This window comes from Porites lutea, chromosome 6 (assembly GCF_958299795.1).
Source record: "Porites lutea chromosome 6, jaPorLute2.1, whole genome shotgun sequence".
In the NCBI taxonomy this organism is placed as follows: domain Eukaryota; kingdom Metazoa; phylum Cnidaria; class Anthozoa; order Scleractinia; family Poritidae; genus Porites; species Porites lutea.
In genome coordinates, this window is record NC_133206.1 from 34,610,919 (window position 1) to 34,628,266 (window position 17,348).

General features: G+C 38.8%; 4 protein-coding genes across 4 annotated transcripts; 2 read left to right on the top strand and 2 right to left on the bottom strand.

Annotated features, from left to right (window-relative positions):
• Nucleotides 1-1,376: 1,376 nt before the first annotated feature.
• On the bottom strand, nucleotides 1,377-6,558 carry LOC140941717 (coilin-like). Its single transcript, XM_073390731.1, has 7 exons — nucleotides 6,392-6,558; nucleotides 5,754-5,929; nucleotides 4,579-4,656; nucleotides 3,848-3,895; nucleotides 2,935-3,016; nucleotides 1,976-2,040; nucleotides 1,377-1,701 (listed from the first exon to the last, which is right to left on the bottom strand). The coding sequence occupies exons 1-7, from the start codon at nucleotides 6,438-6,440 to the stop codon at nucleotides 1,651-1,653; spliced, it is 549 nt and encodes a 182-aa protein (XP_073246832.1). The 5' UTR covers nucleotides 6,441-6,558; the 3' UTR covers nucleotides 1,377-1,650.
• On the bottom strand, nucleotides 6,469-9,856 carry LOC140942214 (uncharacterized). The gene is made up of 5 exons (XM_073391178.1): nucleotides 9,571-9,856; nucleotides 8,764-8,822; nucleotides 8,329-8,383; nucleotides 6,586-7,443; nucleotides 6,469-6,475 (listed from the first exon to the last, which is right to left on the bottom strand). Exons 1-5 carry the CDS (start codon nucleotides 9,846-9,848, stop codon nucleotides 6,469-6,471), a joined length of 1,257 nt encoding a protein of 418 aa, XP_073247279.1. The 5' UTR covers nucleotides 9,849-9,856.
• A 131-nt stretch (nucleotides 9,857-9,987) lies between these two features.
• Nucleotides 9,988-12,097, top strand: LOC140940834 (uncharacterized). The gene is made up of 2 exons (XM_073389797.1): nucleotides 9,988-10,763; nucleotides 11,213-12,097. Exons 1-2 carry the CDS (start codon nucleotides 9,996-9,998, stop codon nucleotides 11,417-11,419), a joined length of 975 nt encoding a protein of 324 aa, XP_073245898.1. The 5' UTR covers nucleotides 9,988-9,995; the 3' UTR covers nucleotides 11,420-12,097.
• A 662-nt stretch (nucleotides 12,098-12,759) lies between these two features.
• LOC140941751 (uncharacterized) lies at nucleotides 12,760-16,647 on the top strand. The gene is made up of 2 exons (XM_073390765.1): nucleotides 12,760-14,468; nucleotides 15,752-16,647. The coding sequence occupies exons 1-2, from the start codon at nucleotides 12,830-12,832 to the stop codon at nucleotides 16,291-16,293; spliced, it is 2,181 nt and encodes a 726-aa protein (XP_073246866.1). The 5' UTR covers nucleotides 12,760-12,829; the 3' UTR covers nucleotides 16,294-16,647.
• The last annotated feature ends 701 nt before the right edge of the window (nucleotides 16,648-17,348 follow it).

Here is a 17,348-nt window from a genome sequence, read left to right on the forward strand (position 1 = left end):
TTTTTTTATCAGACGAAAAAAGTGGAGATGACGTTTCACAGGCTAAGAAAACAACAAACTACCATTTCTGGATCCTACGTTTAAAGTAATTGGCAGCTCCCAGAAATGAGATTCAGTTTCATTAGTTTCCAAGAAATGGAATCTGAAAGATCTCAGTTTCACGTATTTATTATAGGGGCTGTTGCAAGCTGTACAAAATTACCATTTAAAACACCCTTGTAAACAACTACTTGACGCATTCTCCCCGGTTCTGTGCATGTACTAACCAGTACTACCCGACTCAGAGAATACAAATGGTTACAATTAAATCTACTGCCTCCCCCACGGCTTTCTCCTGGCTGAACATGGAGCAGAGACAGTAAAAGCGGGATCCCGGAGGCGCGCGAACAACGCGTGATAGTCGCGTGCACGTGATGGGCATCTGTCAGCAACTAGATTTAGATAAACAGAATAACAAACTTTGCACGCGCATTACTTTTTTTTGTACATTCCTTTGCCATCATTTCGCGTTTTCGCCGCCGTGGCCGTTATGATTGCCTAAGCTCCCTACCAACTAAAATATCTCCAAAATATGCGATCGTGAGCAACTGGTGATGAGGCAGTCTTAACTAAGAAATTACATGCGCTCAATTACCTCCCGAAAATAAGATTTACGCTTTGTAGCACTCTCTCTTCATAGGTTTTTTTAGGAAGGGTACATGGAAAATATAGAAGTTTTTATTTGCTCGTCAAAGAAAAACTTGAAATAGATTTCACATGAGCACGCGTGCATTAAAACAAACACAATGGGTCGCAAGGTAGCTAGAAAATTTTGTGTTTAATAAAAAAATGTTTTCACTTATATGGTTACATAAGAGTTACATTACAAATGGGTTCATTGCTAACAACCATTACAAGGCGTAGTTTAGCTGTTTAGCTGAAATCAAAAGGGATGGTTCGAGGATAAATCATTCTGATCTAAACAACTTACAGATCGGATGTCCAATAGTTGACACGTGACAGTAGTGAAACTGACGGTTCTTACATCTGCGCGGTCTAAACTTCAGATCCTCACCTCAACAAAATAGTTTCTGCCGAAACTTAACACAACATAGAGATTTCTTAAAAAAGGTAAGGTACTAAAATTAGAGTGTCTGCGAAACAGGCTACTAGAAATCGTTCCCTGGTTTTGATTTCAAAACTAACTTAGAGAGAAGCTCAGGAAACATGTGTAACGAGAACGGGGAACACTGTCTCTAATTTTGCATAATACAGTTGAAATATCCTTTAATATGTCTGTCAAACTGTTCTGACATTAGAATATTGTCAGAAGAAACTAAATGCCTACCAGTACTAACGTCAGGACAGCTAGATTAGTGTAATAAGTAGTAGAATGATGAAGGCACAAGCTCCCTTAAGCGACACTGTTTTTTAAAATGAAAAACTAAAAACAAAATTTTGCGGGGAACAAAAAGTCTGCCCCTACAGTGCAGACAACGAGACGTATTGCAGAGCCGGTCAGGTCTGTGCAACATATCCTCTGATGTATCCGAGAGATGAGGAATTAAAGGTTACGCAAGGAACCTTTCATTGCAGAAGATCATGCTGAATCTGCGTCTTGTGAACAATTTATTTGTCCCCGTCTGCCTCTATCCCGTAGTAAATCCGATATCAGTCGCTGATTAACACGGGATCTAGCATAGAAGACCATTGAACCACTACCTAAAAAACGATAAGATGAGACGATTACCACCAAAACAGTTTGGTGTGCATAACATTATTTATTTTTTTCTTTGCGTTCCTTCAGATGCGCCTGATTTATATGCAACACCTTTTATTTGTTTTCGCTGTGTAAGCTACGCCATCAGAAGCCTGCGAATACAGCCGTCTCTGAGTCTTTCGTTGCTGGGTTGTTTGGCGAGAGAGGCGAGCCAGAGAAGCGGCTGTATTTGAAGGCTAACGCCATCTCTGATTGTCTACCAAATTTAAAATGTACCTCCGAGTCTGCTTCTTCACTTTCACCATCATCAAGTTCAAACTTTCTGGAAACGTTTCCATCGCCTGAAGTAAACAAAAGAAAACATTTTAGAAGATGAATTTCACTGTCATATTTAGCAACAGTGAGAATATCCAAAGAACGGACATCAATATCAAATACTGTATACGTTTTATTAAAAAGATAAATGTATAGCGGCTACGATAGCGCTGACCTATTTGCCTTTGGTCAAAAGTCGGCTGTAACAAAATCAACTGTCATTAGTTTACACAGCACTGGCATTTGCATCGGTTCTGATTGGTTCTGATTGGCTCATTTTATTGTCTGCGACTTATGATTGGACGAAGTAAGTGTTGCATTGCAATGAGCCTTTTACCGGGAAAAATAAAACTGCATGCAATAGAAAGAGAGGTTAAGCACCACGTTTACAGCAAACAGCAAAAAGCTGCTTATGTTTGCCGTCGGCATATCATCACGTCACGTTACCCCAAATGAAGTGGGAAGAAAACAAGATAGGAGATGTTGACTTATTCGGCAGTTGCAGTGGTGTGACTGCACCTAACGCTGCGTTCACATGGAACCGTTCAATGCTTTCACTCCGTTCACACGGAACTGACGGATAAGGCAAATTTTAATTATTCTCTGAGGTTTTAGTATCTGTCCATGCGCAGAACACTACTTTAGCAAATCCAAAATGGCGTCTCCCAGCTGAGTTACCACGCATCCATGCAACCACGCCTTTGCCACACAAAAATTTTAAACCGTTATGGTGTTCATACCGCGCCGGTCAAATTTTTTTATTGACCATAACGGCTGAACGGCTAGGTGTCTAAACTTTCGTACATTTAGAGTGGTTCCGTCTGAACGAAACACTTAAACGCACGAATTTTCCATCCGTAGCCTGAAAGCGCTGTTGACATTCACTTAATCATTCACTTTCTGCACCAAACCAAACTTACCTTGGGTCTTTTTCAGTGATTCCTTTGTAAGTTCAACACTAACAGCTCCACTAATTGGGTCATAAGAAAGAACAGTACCTTCCTGTATGATGAACAAAACAGAAGAGAGATAACCAGGTTTTGGCAGGATCCAAATAAATGAAGTAACGTACATACGGAAGGGAAATGTAAAGACACTCATGGAAAAGAGAGGATAGGGCCAATTAAATTTGCATACTGCGCTGGCTAATCTTAACCAAATGAAACACTGTTTCAGACTGTTGCATGCGCAACTGACGCTCGCCAAATTTAGTCTAAAAAAATGCGTTTTTGAGTGTCAATGTATTTAGCACGGAAGTACTAATTGGGGACAGTAGTTTTAACGTCTCCTAGTGGAAACGGGACCGCCATTTTACGTGGTCATCCGAGCCACGCGAAGGTCTAGCCGCTTACAGTGCAAAGGGAGTACCTTCATTTTTCAGTTATTTTAACACGCTGAGTAATTGTCCGGCCCCGGGAATCGAACCCGCGACCTTCCGCTCCGCAGTCAAGCGCTCTACCGACTGAGTAGTATAGCCTGCGAATATTGCCGTCTCTTTTCGCCACGCGCCGTTAGGGACGTCTCGCAGGAGAGACGTTAGCCTGCGTAGCAGGTGGAGGGAAAAACGACGCACAAACGAAAATTTGCTTCAACCAATCAGAAGCTCCACCCAGATCTGGGTAGTGATATCAGTACGGAATTTCTACTGAGGCTACCGGCCGATAAAACTAAACTTTTGAAAGCAGTCTGATGTTTAATGGACATGTTTTTTGTGGCACTGTCCCCACCTACCCCTCCCCTAATCCAACGTTAACACTAACTTCTCACTTACAACAAAATGTTGGGTTAGGGGAAGGGTAGGTGGACACAGTTTTCCCAGAATCTTATATGTACCTTGTAGTCTGAAACTTCAGGTGTGTAGGATGCTGATAATTCTAGCACCTGTTAAAGGGAAGAATTTTCAAATTAGTATTAAATGAAAATTATCAGTCCGCTAAAATGACTTAGACATATATAGAAAACAAGGCATAAAAAAGTATCTCACGACTTCCCCGTTAGATGAATACTTTTGAACACTTTTTAATACAGCGAATCAGAAAGCACGAAAACCCACTGCATAACGAAAAACCCCGGCGATGCTTGCGGCCTACTTCACATTTTCCCGCCGAAAAATAAAGCAGATACCGACGGCCAAAACTTTTACAACACTATAAAACCCTAGTTTTAACTTCCATTCGGACTTCTAGGATGTCAAAGTTACAAAAGTAATACAAACGAAATCAAACGGACTACAACGGACAAAGAAGTTAGAGCAACAGCTATCCAGTGTTGAAAAGACCGAGATGGATCCACGTTTTCGAAACAACAAGCCAACTGAAATCCCGCCAGAAATGTTCGACAGCTGTGTTGCCACTTTTTTCAGGATGTAAGTAAAGTAGACTGAGGTAAATGCGAACTTTATTCATTATAATAAGCATACTTACGGTAAGTGTACTGTTTTTATTGATATGCTCATGTTCTATTTAGAAAAATTCTCAACTTGTGTCTGCCGTTTTCTGTTTGCCGTAAAAGTGACTCAAACCTCTCCAGTACCAAAGTTTCTTATTCTGCCAGCCCACACTAACCTTGTAGGCTATCTTGTCTTCACTTCGGGGTGGACCGTGGAGTGGAGTGCAAAGACTGTAATCTCGCCGAGATGGTTCCTGTTAACAAAGAAAGCAAAAAAGGAAGTATAATCTTACAAACAACTAGATAACAAAAGGTTCATAATCTTGGTTATTCGCTGGCAAGAATAGATAAAGTCTTTAAATGTTGTTGTTGTCGTTGACTATATTTTAACTTCTGACTCTACACGTGCAAGAGGACTCAAAAAGGTGACAAAAATACAGCACCAATAAAAAAAAGTTTGTTCTCCTTCGTCAAAAAAAGAGGCAAATACACTTGTGGTCATGGCTAACAGAACAAGGTATTTTGCCAACAGACTTTCCATAACTCCAGTGGACTCCAATGCACTCCACTGGACAACTATTTTAGCCTCACAGATGTTAAAATGTTTAGACTTCTGGTTTCATCTCATGACTAGACCTCGGGTAACTCCATGCACTCGATGTGTTTCCCGTGAACTCTGATGGACTCCATTGGATGACTTTTCTACCCAACCTAAGGTTAAATTGTTTTACTTTCGATTTCTTTTCATGACTTTGATTTCCGGTAACTCCATTTTTACCACTCGAATCTCCCTGGACGATTTTTTTCTTTTACTGGGCCGGGTTGTTCAAAGCTGGGTTAATATAACTTAGAGTTAGTGCAAAATTTTCATTCAGAAGAAAGCTTAGGAAACAAATTCAGTTGAAATCTTTTTGTCTACAATTTTATGATTGGATGCTTGAAAAATAAAAGAGAAAATTATCCAAGAAAATGCTTTTGAACAACAGACAAAGAAACCCAGAATAAAATTTAACCACAGGTTAGCGCTAATATTGGCCTTCGAACAACTGGGAAGGTTAAATTTGTTTTAATTTCTAGTTTCATTTTCACAACTAGACTTCTAGTAAGTCCAGTGGACTCCATTCTATGTCCACCATAATCTAGTGGAGTATATAGGACATGACTGCATAATAGGGAGGGGTTGGTGTTATAGATTGAGGTATCCATAAAGATACCAGATTTGAAGCATCCACAATCTATTGTTAAGGTAACTTGGGCTTGTCCCAATGAGATTTCGGGTACTTCCAGTAACTGACATTATCATAAATAACTATACCCAAAATGAAACGTTGCACTAAACAAACATAGTTACCTGTTTTTTATCAGTAATTAATATGGAACTTGTCTGATCATCCTTTGAGCTAGCTGTCAAATGAGTTTGATAAGGTACTGAGCTATCAAGAGAACCTGTGATGTTAATCTCCGAGCAGCTTTCCTCTTCTTTTTCAGAGGTATCATCCTCTGAATCAAACCTTATGTGCCCAGGGCCTAAAATAAAATTGTACTAATTAAAAAAGTTAATGGTGCATGAAAATAATTATGTTGCGGTTCATACTTTTCTTTGATTTGATATTTTTTTAAACTGGTTAACTCACCATAAACATAATCTTAAACAAAAAAAAACAAGAAACTAAATTTGATCAAGGAGTAAGTCATTTTATATAAGTGTTGACTGGGTGGTTGCCAACAAGACCTTTTCATTAGAAAGCTCAAGTCACAGTTCATATAGAGTTTCACAATGCTGGTTGTAACTAAAGCTGGTTGCTTATGAAAGAGGTCACCAGAACAGCTTCAACTGTACCATGTTATCACTTTGACCAGCATTGACAGATACAAACAATCTATTTAGACAATTGAAAATCAAAGCAATCTCTATATTGATATACCGGTACATTGTTGTATTATTGTTGTACTAATTATTATTAGTAGTAGTACTTGAACTTGACTAACCTGACTTTCCATTTTGGCTTCTCCTTGATCTTTGCAAATTCTTCACCATTTCAGCGTCTTTAGTCTTTTCAGTTGAGTTAAAACCTAAAGATTTTTTGACATATGGTACAGTATTATCTCCTTGATTGCTGCCAAGTGCAGAACTAATTAACGAAGAAGATGACAGTTGTAACGGTGGTGAAGATAATGGATACGGTAATGTGTCAGCTTCCTTGAAAATTCCCCTTGAGGCAGAATCCTCTTCATTTTCACTTGAACTTGGTGATGAAGATGATGACGATGATGATAGTGACGACGATGATAATGAAGAAGACATTTTCTCCATCTTTGAATGACCATTAGATTTTTTTGCATTAAGTCTCCCTGATTTTGCATGTTCCTTTTCATTGGATGTTCTTGACACATACTTCTTATTAGCAGCTTTTGTTAACACCCTTTCTGACTCTTCAGTTTGTCTACTTTCACGAGTTATTGATGACAATAAAGATGTCGAAGATGATGATGATGGCTTTGCCACAGACTTTCCTTTACTTCTTTCCTGTAATGCTGACGACTTTGATGTTACAGTATTGGCAGCCTTCCCTTTGGTTCCTTTTGATGGTGGCAATGATTTGCTTTTTGTTCCCTGTCCTGAATGTTTGCTGTTTTTGCCATCAGCTTTTAAGGCTGTTAATTTAATTCCATTCAGAGTGGTATGAGACTTTGAATGTGACATCGAAGGTCCTGAATCTTTAGATGACTCCATCAATGACTCTGTAGTAATGGAAGTCTCAGAGGAAAAATTTCCTCTTGGAACAACATCCTTACTAACAAGAACATCTCCTGTTCTATTTGTACTTGTCTTACTTTTTTTCCCATTGCTTTTCAAAGGCTCAGCATCATTTTTTCTCTTGGCTACATTTGACTTCCCAAGTTTTGCCTCAGATGGATTGCTGTTTTTGTATTTCACACTGCTCTTTCCTTTGGGCAACTCATCTGACTGGTTTTGTGCTTCAGTATAACTTGTTGAAGGACAGGAGCTCTTTCTTTTTAATTTTTTCTTTGATTTGTCCCTTGAGGGAAAAAAAGTAAAGAAACTATTGTTAATAATAATAATAATAATAATAATTTTATTTATATAGCGCTAAAATCCAATAATTGTCCAAAGTGCTAGCGCTGTTAAAGCATAATTACATTTGTCTGCAATCAACAGTTAACATAATCAGCAACTTCTTCACTATAACTGGTAATGTCTGACATTTTCACAGAAACATACAATAGGTGTCTTCTGTTACAACAAATCAAGAAGACTGTCACTTAAATATATATATGGCAAACAAAAAACTACCGATCATCGGTACTCAATGTTAAGGGAGGGAGAGCTGCTGAGTGGTCAGAGCACTGTGCTTTTAATCTGGAGTATTTCAAGTTAGAATGGGTTGCTTATCTGTTATAACATTAGGATGTTAGCCACAATAATTTTAATTTGCTACTCCACTTCACCCTCTATAAGTGTTCAATTTTTTACCAAAAACAACTGCTGCCTGATTAGCTCAATTGGATAAGTGCTGGTCTGATGAGCAGGAGGTTGCAGGTTCAAATCCTGGCCAGAAAACACTTAAGGTCTTAAAATAACTGAGGAAAATGTGCTGCCTTAGATGTGACATCCAGAATGGATTGAGATATATTTCTAGTCTTCTCAGATAAGGATGAAAAACTGTAGGTCCCGTCTCACAGCTCTTTCAATGTTCTGATTCTTGTGGGACGTAGAAGAACTCACACTGCTGTCTGTAAAATGTAGGGGGTGTAAACCCTGGTGGTGTGGTACAACCTTTCATTGGATGGGTAGGTAATAAAGGGGTTGATATCAGTTGGGACCTTAGTCCTGTTTCATCCCCTGTCACCATGTTTAGTCACCCTGGTGAATTCAATAAAGTAAAGAGTAGTTAATACTCTACCTGTTGACTGGCAAGACAGTGGTTTTCTGTTTTCTTTTAACCTTTGTTCTGACATCTTAAAATAAAAACAAAAAACACATACAGTTTGTAGATAGTAAAGCAAAGTATCAGCAACATGTAAGTAGAGTCCTACCCCAAAAGGGACATTGAGAGGACAGCCATAGAAAGTGAGGTATTAACAGGTGTCTGTATTATTTGTCATATTATTGCAGTCAAAAATACACCTTTTTTGGCACTAACTAATTCAAAAATAGCACAGGACATAAGCAATGTCAACAATAAACATCTCTGTTTGTCAGCATCTCTCAAAGTGTTATGCCACTTACAATACCAATGCTTTGCTCTGCACCCTCATCCAACAATAATTGCTTATAATTACAATAAAGAGTTTGTCTCATACATAATGATTATTAACAGTGTGAAACTTCCTCTCACCTTTGAAATTCTTCTCATTTTCTCTTGAATGCTTTTTACTGGCTTGTTCCAATTCCACTCTGTTATTTGATGTACAAATTATAAACTTAAAAAAGACTTTAGTTTTTTTAAAAAACTCATTATTTTGTGCATGCACTTAACTAACTTGAGTATTTATATATAGAGATGGTCCCCTCAAATTAACAAAAGACAGCCATGGACATCCCAAATTAAAATTTCAACAGTTACTATTTCTTAGACATAGAAAGTTGTCCTGATGGTAATAAGGGCTTAAAAATCAATCAGGTAATTGGATGATTTTGGCTTTATAAACCTACTGGTGCGATGCAACATGATGATGATGAATTGGATGATATTGAGATCAAAGAGGCATTCATTACAAAAAGCAAGAGGCAAAATATTTTCTATTGACCAGCCAGCAAAACTGGTTCACAATAGTAATTTTTTCTTAATTTGAATACTTATTATAAGTGCCATAACGGATCAATCAATTCCAGCTATACCCATCCCCACCCCCAGGGAAATGTGGGGCATCTGAATGCCTTGTTAGCGGCGGGAGTGGGGGTATAAGCAAATTTTGCAAAACCAGGGGTCGGGCATTTGCCAACCCTGGGGACACCCCGAAGCTTTTTACATACAGGTAGTTTTTACCCAAAATCCAAACACAAGCAGATTGGCAGACTGGCTCATCAGACAGGGTGCAGCTAGAATTGACTGATGCATATACATTAGGTCATGCATGTACTGACTACTTTCGAAATCTAGATAAAAGTCGAAAATTAAAGAGTTCAGATCGAAAACACACACCTTATGTTATCATTTTGCTGGATAATCTCAATCTTCTCTTGTGACGGCAGCAGGTAGTCATCCAGGTAGAGATTTATCACTTGAAATGATCTTTCTCTCTTGGATTGCCCTCCAAATCTTTCTTTGATTAAATACTCTAAATCAGCGATCGTACTGCATGTGGAGGTATCAAAGAGAAACCAGCAGTTCTGTGCCTCAGCTAAGGGCAAAGAACGTTGAAAACTAAGACGAATTCGAACAAAACTAGACATTTTCAATGCAGTCGAATGGTTGTTCATTCGTTCGCCATTACTTTTATAACGAAAACCGCTGATGAAGTGAAGTCGTTCTCTTTTGTCAAGCCTTTCGATTGGTTAATTTTACCCGCGAAATACGACAACCAATGGGAACAACGCTTTAAAAAGCACTTTTTTGGTTTGGAAGAAATGAACCAGATTAGTCGTTCTGTACCGTCTTTTCGTCTTGTGGCATGTTTATTGAACATTTCCGAAGCTCGAAACAGAGCCTTAGTGGAATCGGTGGCCAATGCCGCGATTAATTTCCCCTCCAAGTGCAAAAACAGTCTTTTGAAATGTTCGTCGACAGTTTTAAACATATTCTCCGATTACGATTACAACAGATCTGTGATTACTATTGCAGCACCAGTAGAAAACATCGAAGAAAGTGTCTTCCGAGCCTGTGAAGTTGCCTACAGTGAGATTAACCTGGAGAAACATTCTGGGGGACATCCGAGATTGGGTTCTGTTGACCTCATCCCAATTCACACAATAACCACTAGCGTGACTGTAGCAGAATGCGGGGACGTAGCACTGCACCTAGCAAGAAGGCTGGTCAGTGCCATCGATGGCACCTCTGTGTTTCTGTTTGGTTATGCTGATCAGCCCTTGTTGAGAGGATTAGTGGAAAGACGCAAAGCAGTCAACTGGTACGATGGTAAACATGGAATGGATTTCAGTAGGGTAGGGTGGGATCTTGGTACCCCTCCCTCCCCAAGGTATGGTTGCACAGGGGTGGGGGCTATCCCATATGTGACCAACTGTAATGTCACTATTGACTGTCAAGACCTGAATCTCGGCAGGGAAATCGCCAAGGCTGTTCGTGCATCAACGCCTGGTGGACTAGCTGGTGTACAGTCAATGGCATTTGAGCATGAGGGGAGAGTGGAAATTGCCTGTAATGTTGAGGCCTCAAAGGTATGTACTTAAAAAAGGACCATTCTTGACTTGAATGGCACCATCCTTAAACAAGTGCTGCTCTAAATGGGATAAATCATTTACACACAAGTCCTTTAAGTAAGTGGCACATGGCGGTAAATGAGCCCAGCAATAAAAAATAGGTGTTATGAGCTAAAAAGTAAAACAGCACTGCAGGTCTATCACACTTTTTGGTACATCTCTTTGAGGTCTTCTACCCCAAGTCTAATGAATGGCTTCATGAAGGACATGAAACTTTCTTACTCTACATGTTTATAGTCATCCCCTTGGTTGCTTAAGCTCCTTAAGGTGTAACTTGTCAAAGAAAAATATCTAAAAAATCAACTTCAGAAATTCGTTTCTTTAGAGAGACTTACAATCCAGTATGTTGTAGGTGTAAAGAAATAATATTTGATTCAACTCCCTGTGTTACTGATATTTCTTTGTAGGAACTTTCAAGTGAGGGAAATTTTCAATACACAAGTCCAGATCAAATAGAAGCCAGCGTAAGAGAAATAGCAGCAAAAAAAGGTGTCAACCTTTATGGAACAAAACTAGTGGGATTCACCCCAGATGAAGCTTATAGGAGAGCAGTCAAAGCTTTGTGTGAAGGAAATGCTTCAGCGTGGAAACAACATGGTGAATATAGAATGTGAAGAGTGGTGTGGAATGGCTGTGAGTCTTCTTCAAAGTCTTGGGAATAAAAAAGTGTAGCTAATCAGCGCTGAGTAACAGCGAAGCAGATTGGACAAGAATATGGTGCTAAAAACCTGTCATGATGGATTTATGAAATTGGCATGAGAATTGATACACTTTACCAAAAGAAATTCTTTGGGGTTGACATTTCTCAAGAATAAATGCAGTGTCTCTATAATTGCCAGCTAAAATGCATATGAGAATGATTATGATGATGATGATAAGTTTATGTGAAAAGAAATAAACAAACAAAAATTAAAAACCAAAATAAGTACTTCTTACAAGGCATAAAATTAGGACTGCGGGTTTCTTAAAAGTTCAAAGAGATAAGATCACTTTGGGATTTAACTATGTCTACTTAATCTCATAAAGAGCATGTTGCCATAAATAAATGAACAACTAAATAAATCAACTTCAAACGCAGGCAAGAGGTGAACAACCAGTTACACCCAAGAATGTTGTTATGGCTTTCAGCTCATTAGTTCTCCTTCCAGGCACATTAAAAGTTTCTTTAGGAACCCCCAAAAAGTGTCTCTTTTACCTGGCCCTACTCAATAATTTCCACCTTATTCTCAACATAAAAAGTCAGCATGAAGGGAAATATCCATTTATGCAGGTATCAATGTTTGGATGGAGAGGGGGTTCCATCTAAACATTGATACTTAAATTATTATCTTTGAAAAGATAAGAGCTAAATAAAGACTCCTTAATGGAAATATCGAGGTAGGATTAAGATTCTTTGACATCCTGACCATACTACATTAAATCTGAACAAATTTGGAAACACTTATCCCAATTAATTTGACTTGTGAAGACGCATCTTTTTCCCCAGATTTTGACCATACAGGGTATTTGCTCAAATTAACTTCTTTGTGTCGCACTTTTTTGGGTCTACACTGAAAGTTAAAGCCGGTGTCCTTTGTAGAGTGTTTCATGAAACAAAGCAGACCAAGTTGTCAGCCTTTATCTACAAGGAGAGTTCCCCGGGGTGCCAGAAACTTCCGTTTGTCTTCGGGCTTCGGCCGGAGACGTGTCGGCCTGTATCTACACTTTAAACCCCGAACCGTCTCCGCCGCAATGACCGCAAGCGAGAAAAAACCTCCGGTAGCCAGGGTAGCGAAGACTGTACTAAAAAGAAAACCCAATAAGAGCTATGGCGATTTTAATTGTGTCAAAGATGTTATCGCTTTGCATTATTTACGGCTGAGCGAGAACCATAGTCGGGGCTTAAGTCGGGGCCGGATGTCGGGGGTCCCCTCCCCTCGTCTTTCGTCCTAGGGCTTGTGTCGCCTCTTCAAGACGAGGTCAAACACAACGCACATGTTCTGTCAGAGAAGCATTGTAGTATTTTGTCGTCGTATTCATTTTTAATGGAAGAAGCAAAGGAGATCGTGGAGAAAGCTGTTTTGAATGGAGAAACATCTCTAGAACTGTCCTCTTTGGAGCTGGATGTTTTACCTGTTGAGTTTTTCTCAGAAACTCTCGTTTATGTCACCGTTTTGAATCTCGACTACAACGACTTCCAAGTCTTGCCGGCGGAAATTTCTCGTTTATCTGCATTGAGAGTTTTATCTGCTACGGGTAACCAGTTGAAAGAATTGCCAGAAACAATCCAAGAGCTTGAAAATTTGCAGTGTCTTCACCTAAACGAAAATTGTCTTCGTGAACTGCCTCTGTTCTTGTCAAAGCTTCGTCACTTGGAAATCGTGGATGCCACGGGCAATGGAATCGACTCTTGGAAAAAAGGATTTGGGGAGCAGTTATTAGAATTACGGCTGGATGAGAATAGATTGTCGACTTTACCCAGGTCACTAAGTTGTATGAAGAACCTCAAAGTGCTTGAGCTGGGAGATAACAATCTTACAAGTCTTCCAGATGACATTGGGTCATTGATGAAACTCGAGATTTTGAATTTGAGCCAAAACAACATGACAGAGTTACCGGCATCAATAGGAGATCTTCCCAGTTTAAAGATACTTGATTTAAGTGGCAACCATATTGAAGATTTACCAGAAAGTTTCCAATCAGCCGGGGTCATTGAAAGCTTTTTCATGGAGAAAAATTATGTCAAAACACTGCCGTCTTGGTGTGGAAGTTTGTGTAATATTGTGAACCTTGGAATGGCCGACAATCAGTTGGTAGGGAACCCCCTACCAGATAACTTTGGATCAGTATCTGGAAAATCATTAAGAACTCTAGATCTGTCAGGAAATAACATCTCACAATTACCAGATAGCGTGGGAGAATTGAAGCATCTTGAAAAGCTACAACTTGGGAGTACGATTTGTGAACTGGAAAGAAGAGCATTTCAGAATGGAAATTGGCTGCACAGTTTGCCTAACTCTTTTGGTTGGATGATTAACCTCCAAAAGCTGCATTTAGATGAAAACCTGCTTACTGAACTGCCAGAAAACTTTGGCTCCTTAGTGAATTTAGAGTGGGCTGATTTTGGACAAAACCGCTTACAAAAACTTCCTGAATCTTTTTGCTCCCTTACCAGACTATGGTTCTTGCAGCTGTCGCAAAACTTTTTGGAAAGACTTCCTGAAGATTTTGGAAACCTGACAAATCTTATTGAGTTGAGATTAAGCAACAATTACCTGGCTGAACTCCCCAGTTCTTTTGCAAATTTGACAAACCTGCAAACCTTAGATTTGTTCCACAATGAACTTACAAAGATTCCCAAGCAGCTTTTGAATCTCAAAAAGCTCTTAAGACTAGACTTGGACAAAAATCAATTTAAATTAAAAGCTGAAAAAGTACCTAAGTTAACAAAACAAGTGAAATATCCTTCTAGAGACCCAAATCTCAAAAACAACTGGCGTGGAAAGACGAGGGAGGACTACGTTGAGCCAGATGAAGAGAAGACTGTTCAGATATTAAATGAGGTGGATGAAGAAGAGGAGGATTACCAGGATGATGACACGGATGAAGAAGAGATAACTTACAGTGAAGCAGCATTGGAATTTGCTATGAAGAGAAGTTTGTCAATATGGAAATCCCATGAAGGTAGGAATCCATGTTCATAAAATGATAGCAACCCGATCTCAACCAGCAGGTGAAACACGTAAACCTTACTTTCTCCCTGTAAGTCCCTTAACGTCACTAATTTCAACTTTTAAGTATGTAGTACCCAACACATGGTAAACCAAGACGTGGTGGACATAAAATTCTATTCCATGAATATGCTGCAAAGCTAATCAATCCAGAAAATCCCCCTGTCATCGCTACTTTGGCACAGGACCACAAAGCTTGGAAGTGCATGGAGGTTGACTGTTGGCACCACTGGGAACCCCCATGAGTGCCTCAGTTGGGCAGAGAGAGAATAAACTTTGTAGCCTTGCTCGTGATTTAAAGTCAACGGCAATTTCAAAATAAAATTATGTAACACTGAGGATGATGGTTGTACTGTCAAAATGTGTCTGGTAAATTAAGGAAAGAGTTGTTTTGTTTATGTGGCTATCTATACCATTGCTGCTATCTGGACCTTTTGAAAATTATATCCTTTAGTTTATAGAACGATGTCTGGATTCATCTCTCACAGTAGTCATTTTTTCCTGACTGCTTAGTATTTAGTCCTTCACAGCTAATGTATGCCATCCTCTCGTGGTGCCAGCATTTAGCAGCCAAATCAATGGTGACCAATATCTAATTGACTTGTTGTTGTTGTTGTTGACTGTTGTGGTACAAACAATAAACAATGCAAATTTTCATTCTCAACCTTGTGAGTGACAACTGTCAACATGTCAGTTATTTTTATGCGACAAATACTATTATGATAAGCATTGTTATCAGTGTCATTGCAGCTACTTATTATACCACCCGGTAGGTGATTTCCTGGCACCTTCATGCAAATTCAACGCAAGAGGTAAATTATACAAAATGGGACCTTACCACCCCCGTTGTCACTAATATTTACTTACCTTTGCAAATTTCAGCTCACCCATTGGTCACTTGTAATTAAAACATGGTAACGTGATGGTTTGCTCCAATAGCCTTAGAACACTGAACAGCAGTTTTGTCTTCCCTGAAATTAAGACAAATTTGGTCTGTGCTTTGCAACCTGAATGCAATCTTTTTCAATATCCTTGAGTTCTTCCCACCCACGCTCCTTTTTGGCTTTTCTTTATTACTCTTCTGTCCTCCTACACTTAAAAAAGGTTGGTACTTCTGTCAATTCTGTGGATTTGGTAAGTGCTGAGAGTAATTGTCTAAAAAAGCACAACCTTATAGCTGCTTTGATATTGATTTTTTTATTTTTAGAAGTTGTTACAGATGTGTTTTCTTGTTAGGTCCAGATGAAAGGGAAGTGAAAAACAGGAATCAAATCACAAACACATCAATTCCATCCTTCACAACTTATCAATCCACATCATCTCAGAAAAGAGAAGAAACTATCATGGAGCGCTCTAAAGGCTTTTACAGTGAAATATTTGAAGATGCAGATGTTTCTTTTACCAAAGAATCAAATCTGGAGAATTTGGATGAGAAGGAAAACCATCCAGATGTGACTGTACCCCAGCATGATGAAATAAGCTCAAATTCAAACTTGGATGTAACAGAAGATTGGGATGAAGAAATACAGGACTCCTTGGCGTACAATGTTGTGCTGGAAACGTTTAAAGAAAGGAGACGAAACAAGGTGTTTTTTCAAAACCAGCTGCAAAACTTGCTGTATTCATATCCTCCAGCTTGTCAGGCATTTACCAAGACTGCAAATTATGAATCTGCTGTTTACTGCTCGCCTATGTCAGCTGCCTGTTCCATGCCATTTTTGTGCCCATCAAATAAGGATACTGCAGGGCAGTTTGATGATGCTGATGAGGATGATTGATTTGTTGTGATGTTGACAGTCTTTGTTGGTGAAATGCGGTAGGTGTTGACTTGACAGTGTTTCTTGGGATTGGTATTTTTGTTAATGTTGATCTAATCTTTTAAAATTATGTTTTTGAACATGTACATGTAACTTCAATTTGTGTTATGCATTCATAGATGGGAAGTTAAAGTCCAGTGGACTGACAAGTTCAAGTTAGAGTTCAATTTTACTGATTAATATTTTTATACCACTACATGAGAAATTTCTGCAATTTGATTGGCTTAGAGCAGTGGTATTTCAACTTAATTTGAAATACCTACATGTGAAAATTACAAACCTTTTGCGGGTAGTAGTATAAACAAATAATAGCATGATTTGTGCATGTTGTTTGGCATAAATACCACTCGAGATATTTCAAAATTGTCACAAATTTCAAATTACCTATAACAATTTCGAAACATCACTTGTGGTATTTATGGCAAATATCGCTCCAAATCATGCTATTACCTATACAAATTATACCCATACAACAGTCCTTACCCACAAAATAAGATAGTGCTAGTCAATGACAGGAAGTAATGCAAAGTAAGAGTTACAGTAACAAGGATTGAACAGAAAAAAGCAAAGAGAACATACTTCTACATACTGGGCACAATTTACATATCATATTGAAAGTAAATAATAGCTGAAAAAGAAGTATTTGCTATTTACAAAGTATTTCAATATTAGAGTAGGCGCATCAAGATTTGCCTCCCCCCCCCCCCCCCTCCAAAATATGCATTAACTGGTTAATATAAAAAATGTTCTGAAATTTTTTATACTCACAAGGACAAAAAGGCCATTACTGTTAATTTCCTCAATTTTTGGTTTCTGGGCCAGGCATAACTAACTACTTAAGAAATCATAAAAGCTGGAGTGTTCTTCACCTTTCAGGGAGTTCAGGAATACTACCCAGAAATTCACAATACTGTTTGTTGTTAAGTCCTAACTATGGTTCTTCTAATAATTTGACGTCAGAAACTAAAACCTCAGACAAAACCTGTTGAGGCACATCGCAAAAATACCTATTTTTT

Bases quoted from the DNA above. Each gene is read 5' to 3' on its own strand.
- LOC140941717 (XM_073390731.1), bottom strand. From the start codon at position 6,440: ATGGTGAAGAATTTGCAAAGATCAAGGAGAAGCCAAAATGGAAAGTCA. The intron at 5,930-6,391 runs GTTAGTCAAGTT...ATTTTATTTTAG, and splicing joins AAGCCAAAATGGAAAGTCAG to GCCCTGGGCACATAAGGTTT. The intron at 1,702-1,975 runs GTACATTTTAAA...ATCGTTTTTTAG, and splicing joins GTGAAGAAGCAGACTCGGAG to GTAGTGGTTCAATGGTCTTC.
- LOC140942214 (XM_073391178.1), bottom strand. From the start codon at position 9,848: ATGAACAACCATTCGACTGCATTGAAAATGTCTAGTTTTGTTCGAATT. The intron at 8,384-8,763 runs GTGAGAGGAAGT...TTTTATTTTAAG, and splicing joins AAATGAGAAGAATTTCAAAG to ATGTCAGAACAAAGGTTAAA. The intron at 7,444-8,328 runs GTAGAGTATTAA...TTTTCCCTCAAG, and splicing joins ACTGTCTTGCCAGTCAACAG to GGACAAATCAAAGAAAAAAT.
- LOC140940834 (XM_073389797.1), top strand. From the start codon at position 9,996: ATGAACCAGATTAGTCGTTCTGTACCGTCTTTTCGTCTTGTGGCATGT. The intron at 10,764-11,212 runs GTATGTACTTAA...ATTTCTTTGTAG, and splicing joins GTAATGTTGAGGCCTCAAAG to GAACTTTCAAGTGAGGGAAA.
- LOC140941751 (XM_073390765.1), top strand. From the start codon at position 12,830: ATGGAAGAAGCAAAGGAGATCGTGGAGAAAGCTGTTTTGAATGGAGAA. The intron at 14,469-15,751 runs GTAGGAATCCAT...TTTTCTTGTTAG, and splicing joins AATATGGAAATCCCATGAAG to GTCCAGATGAAAGGGAAGTG.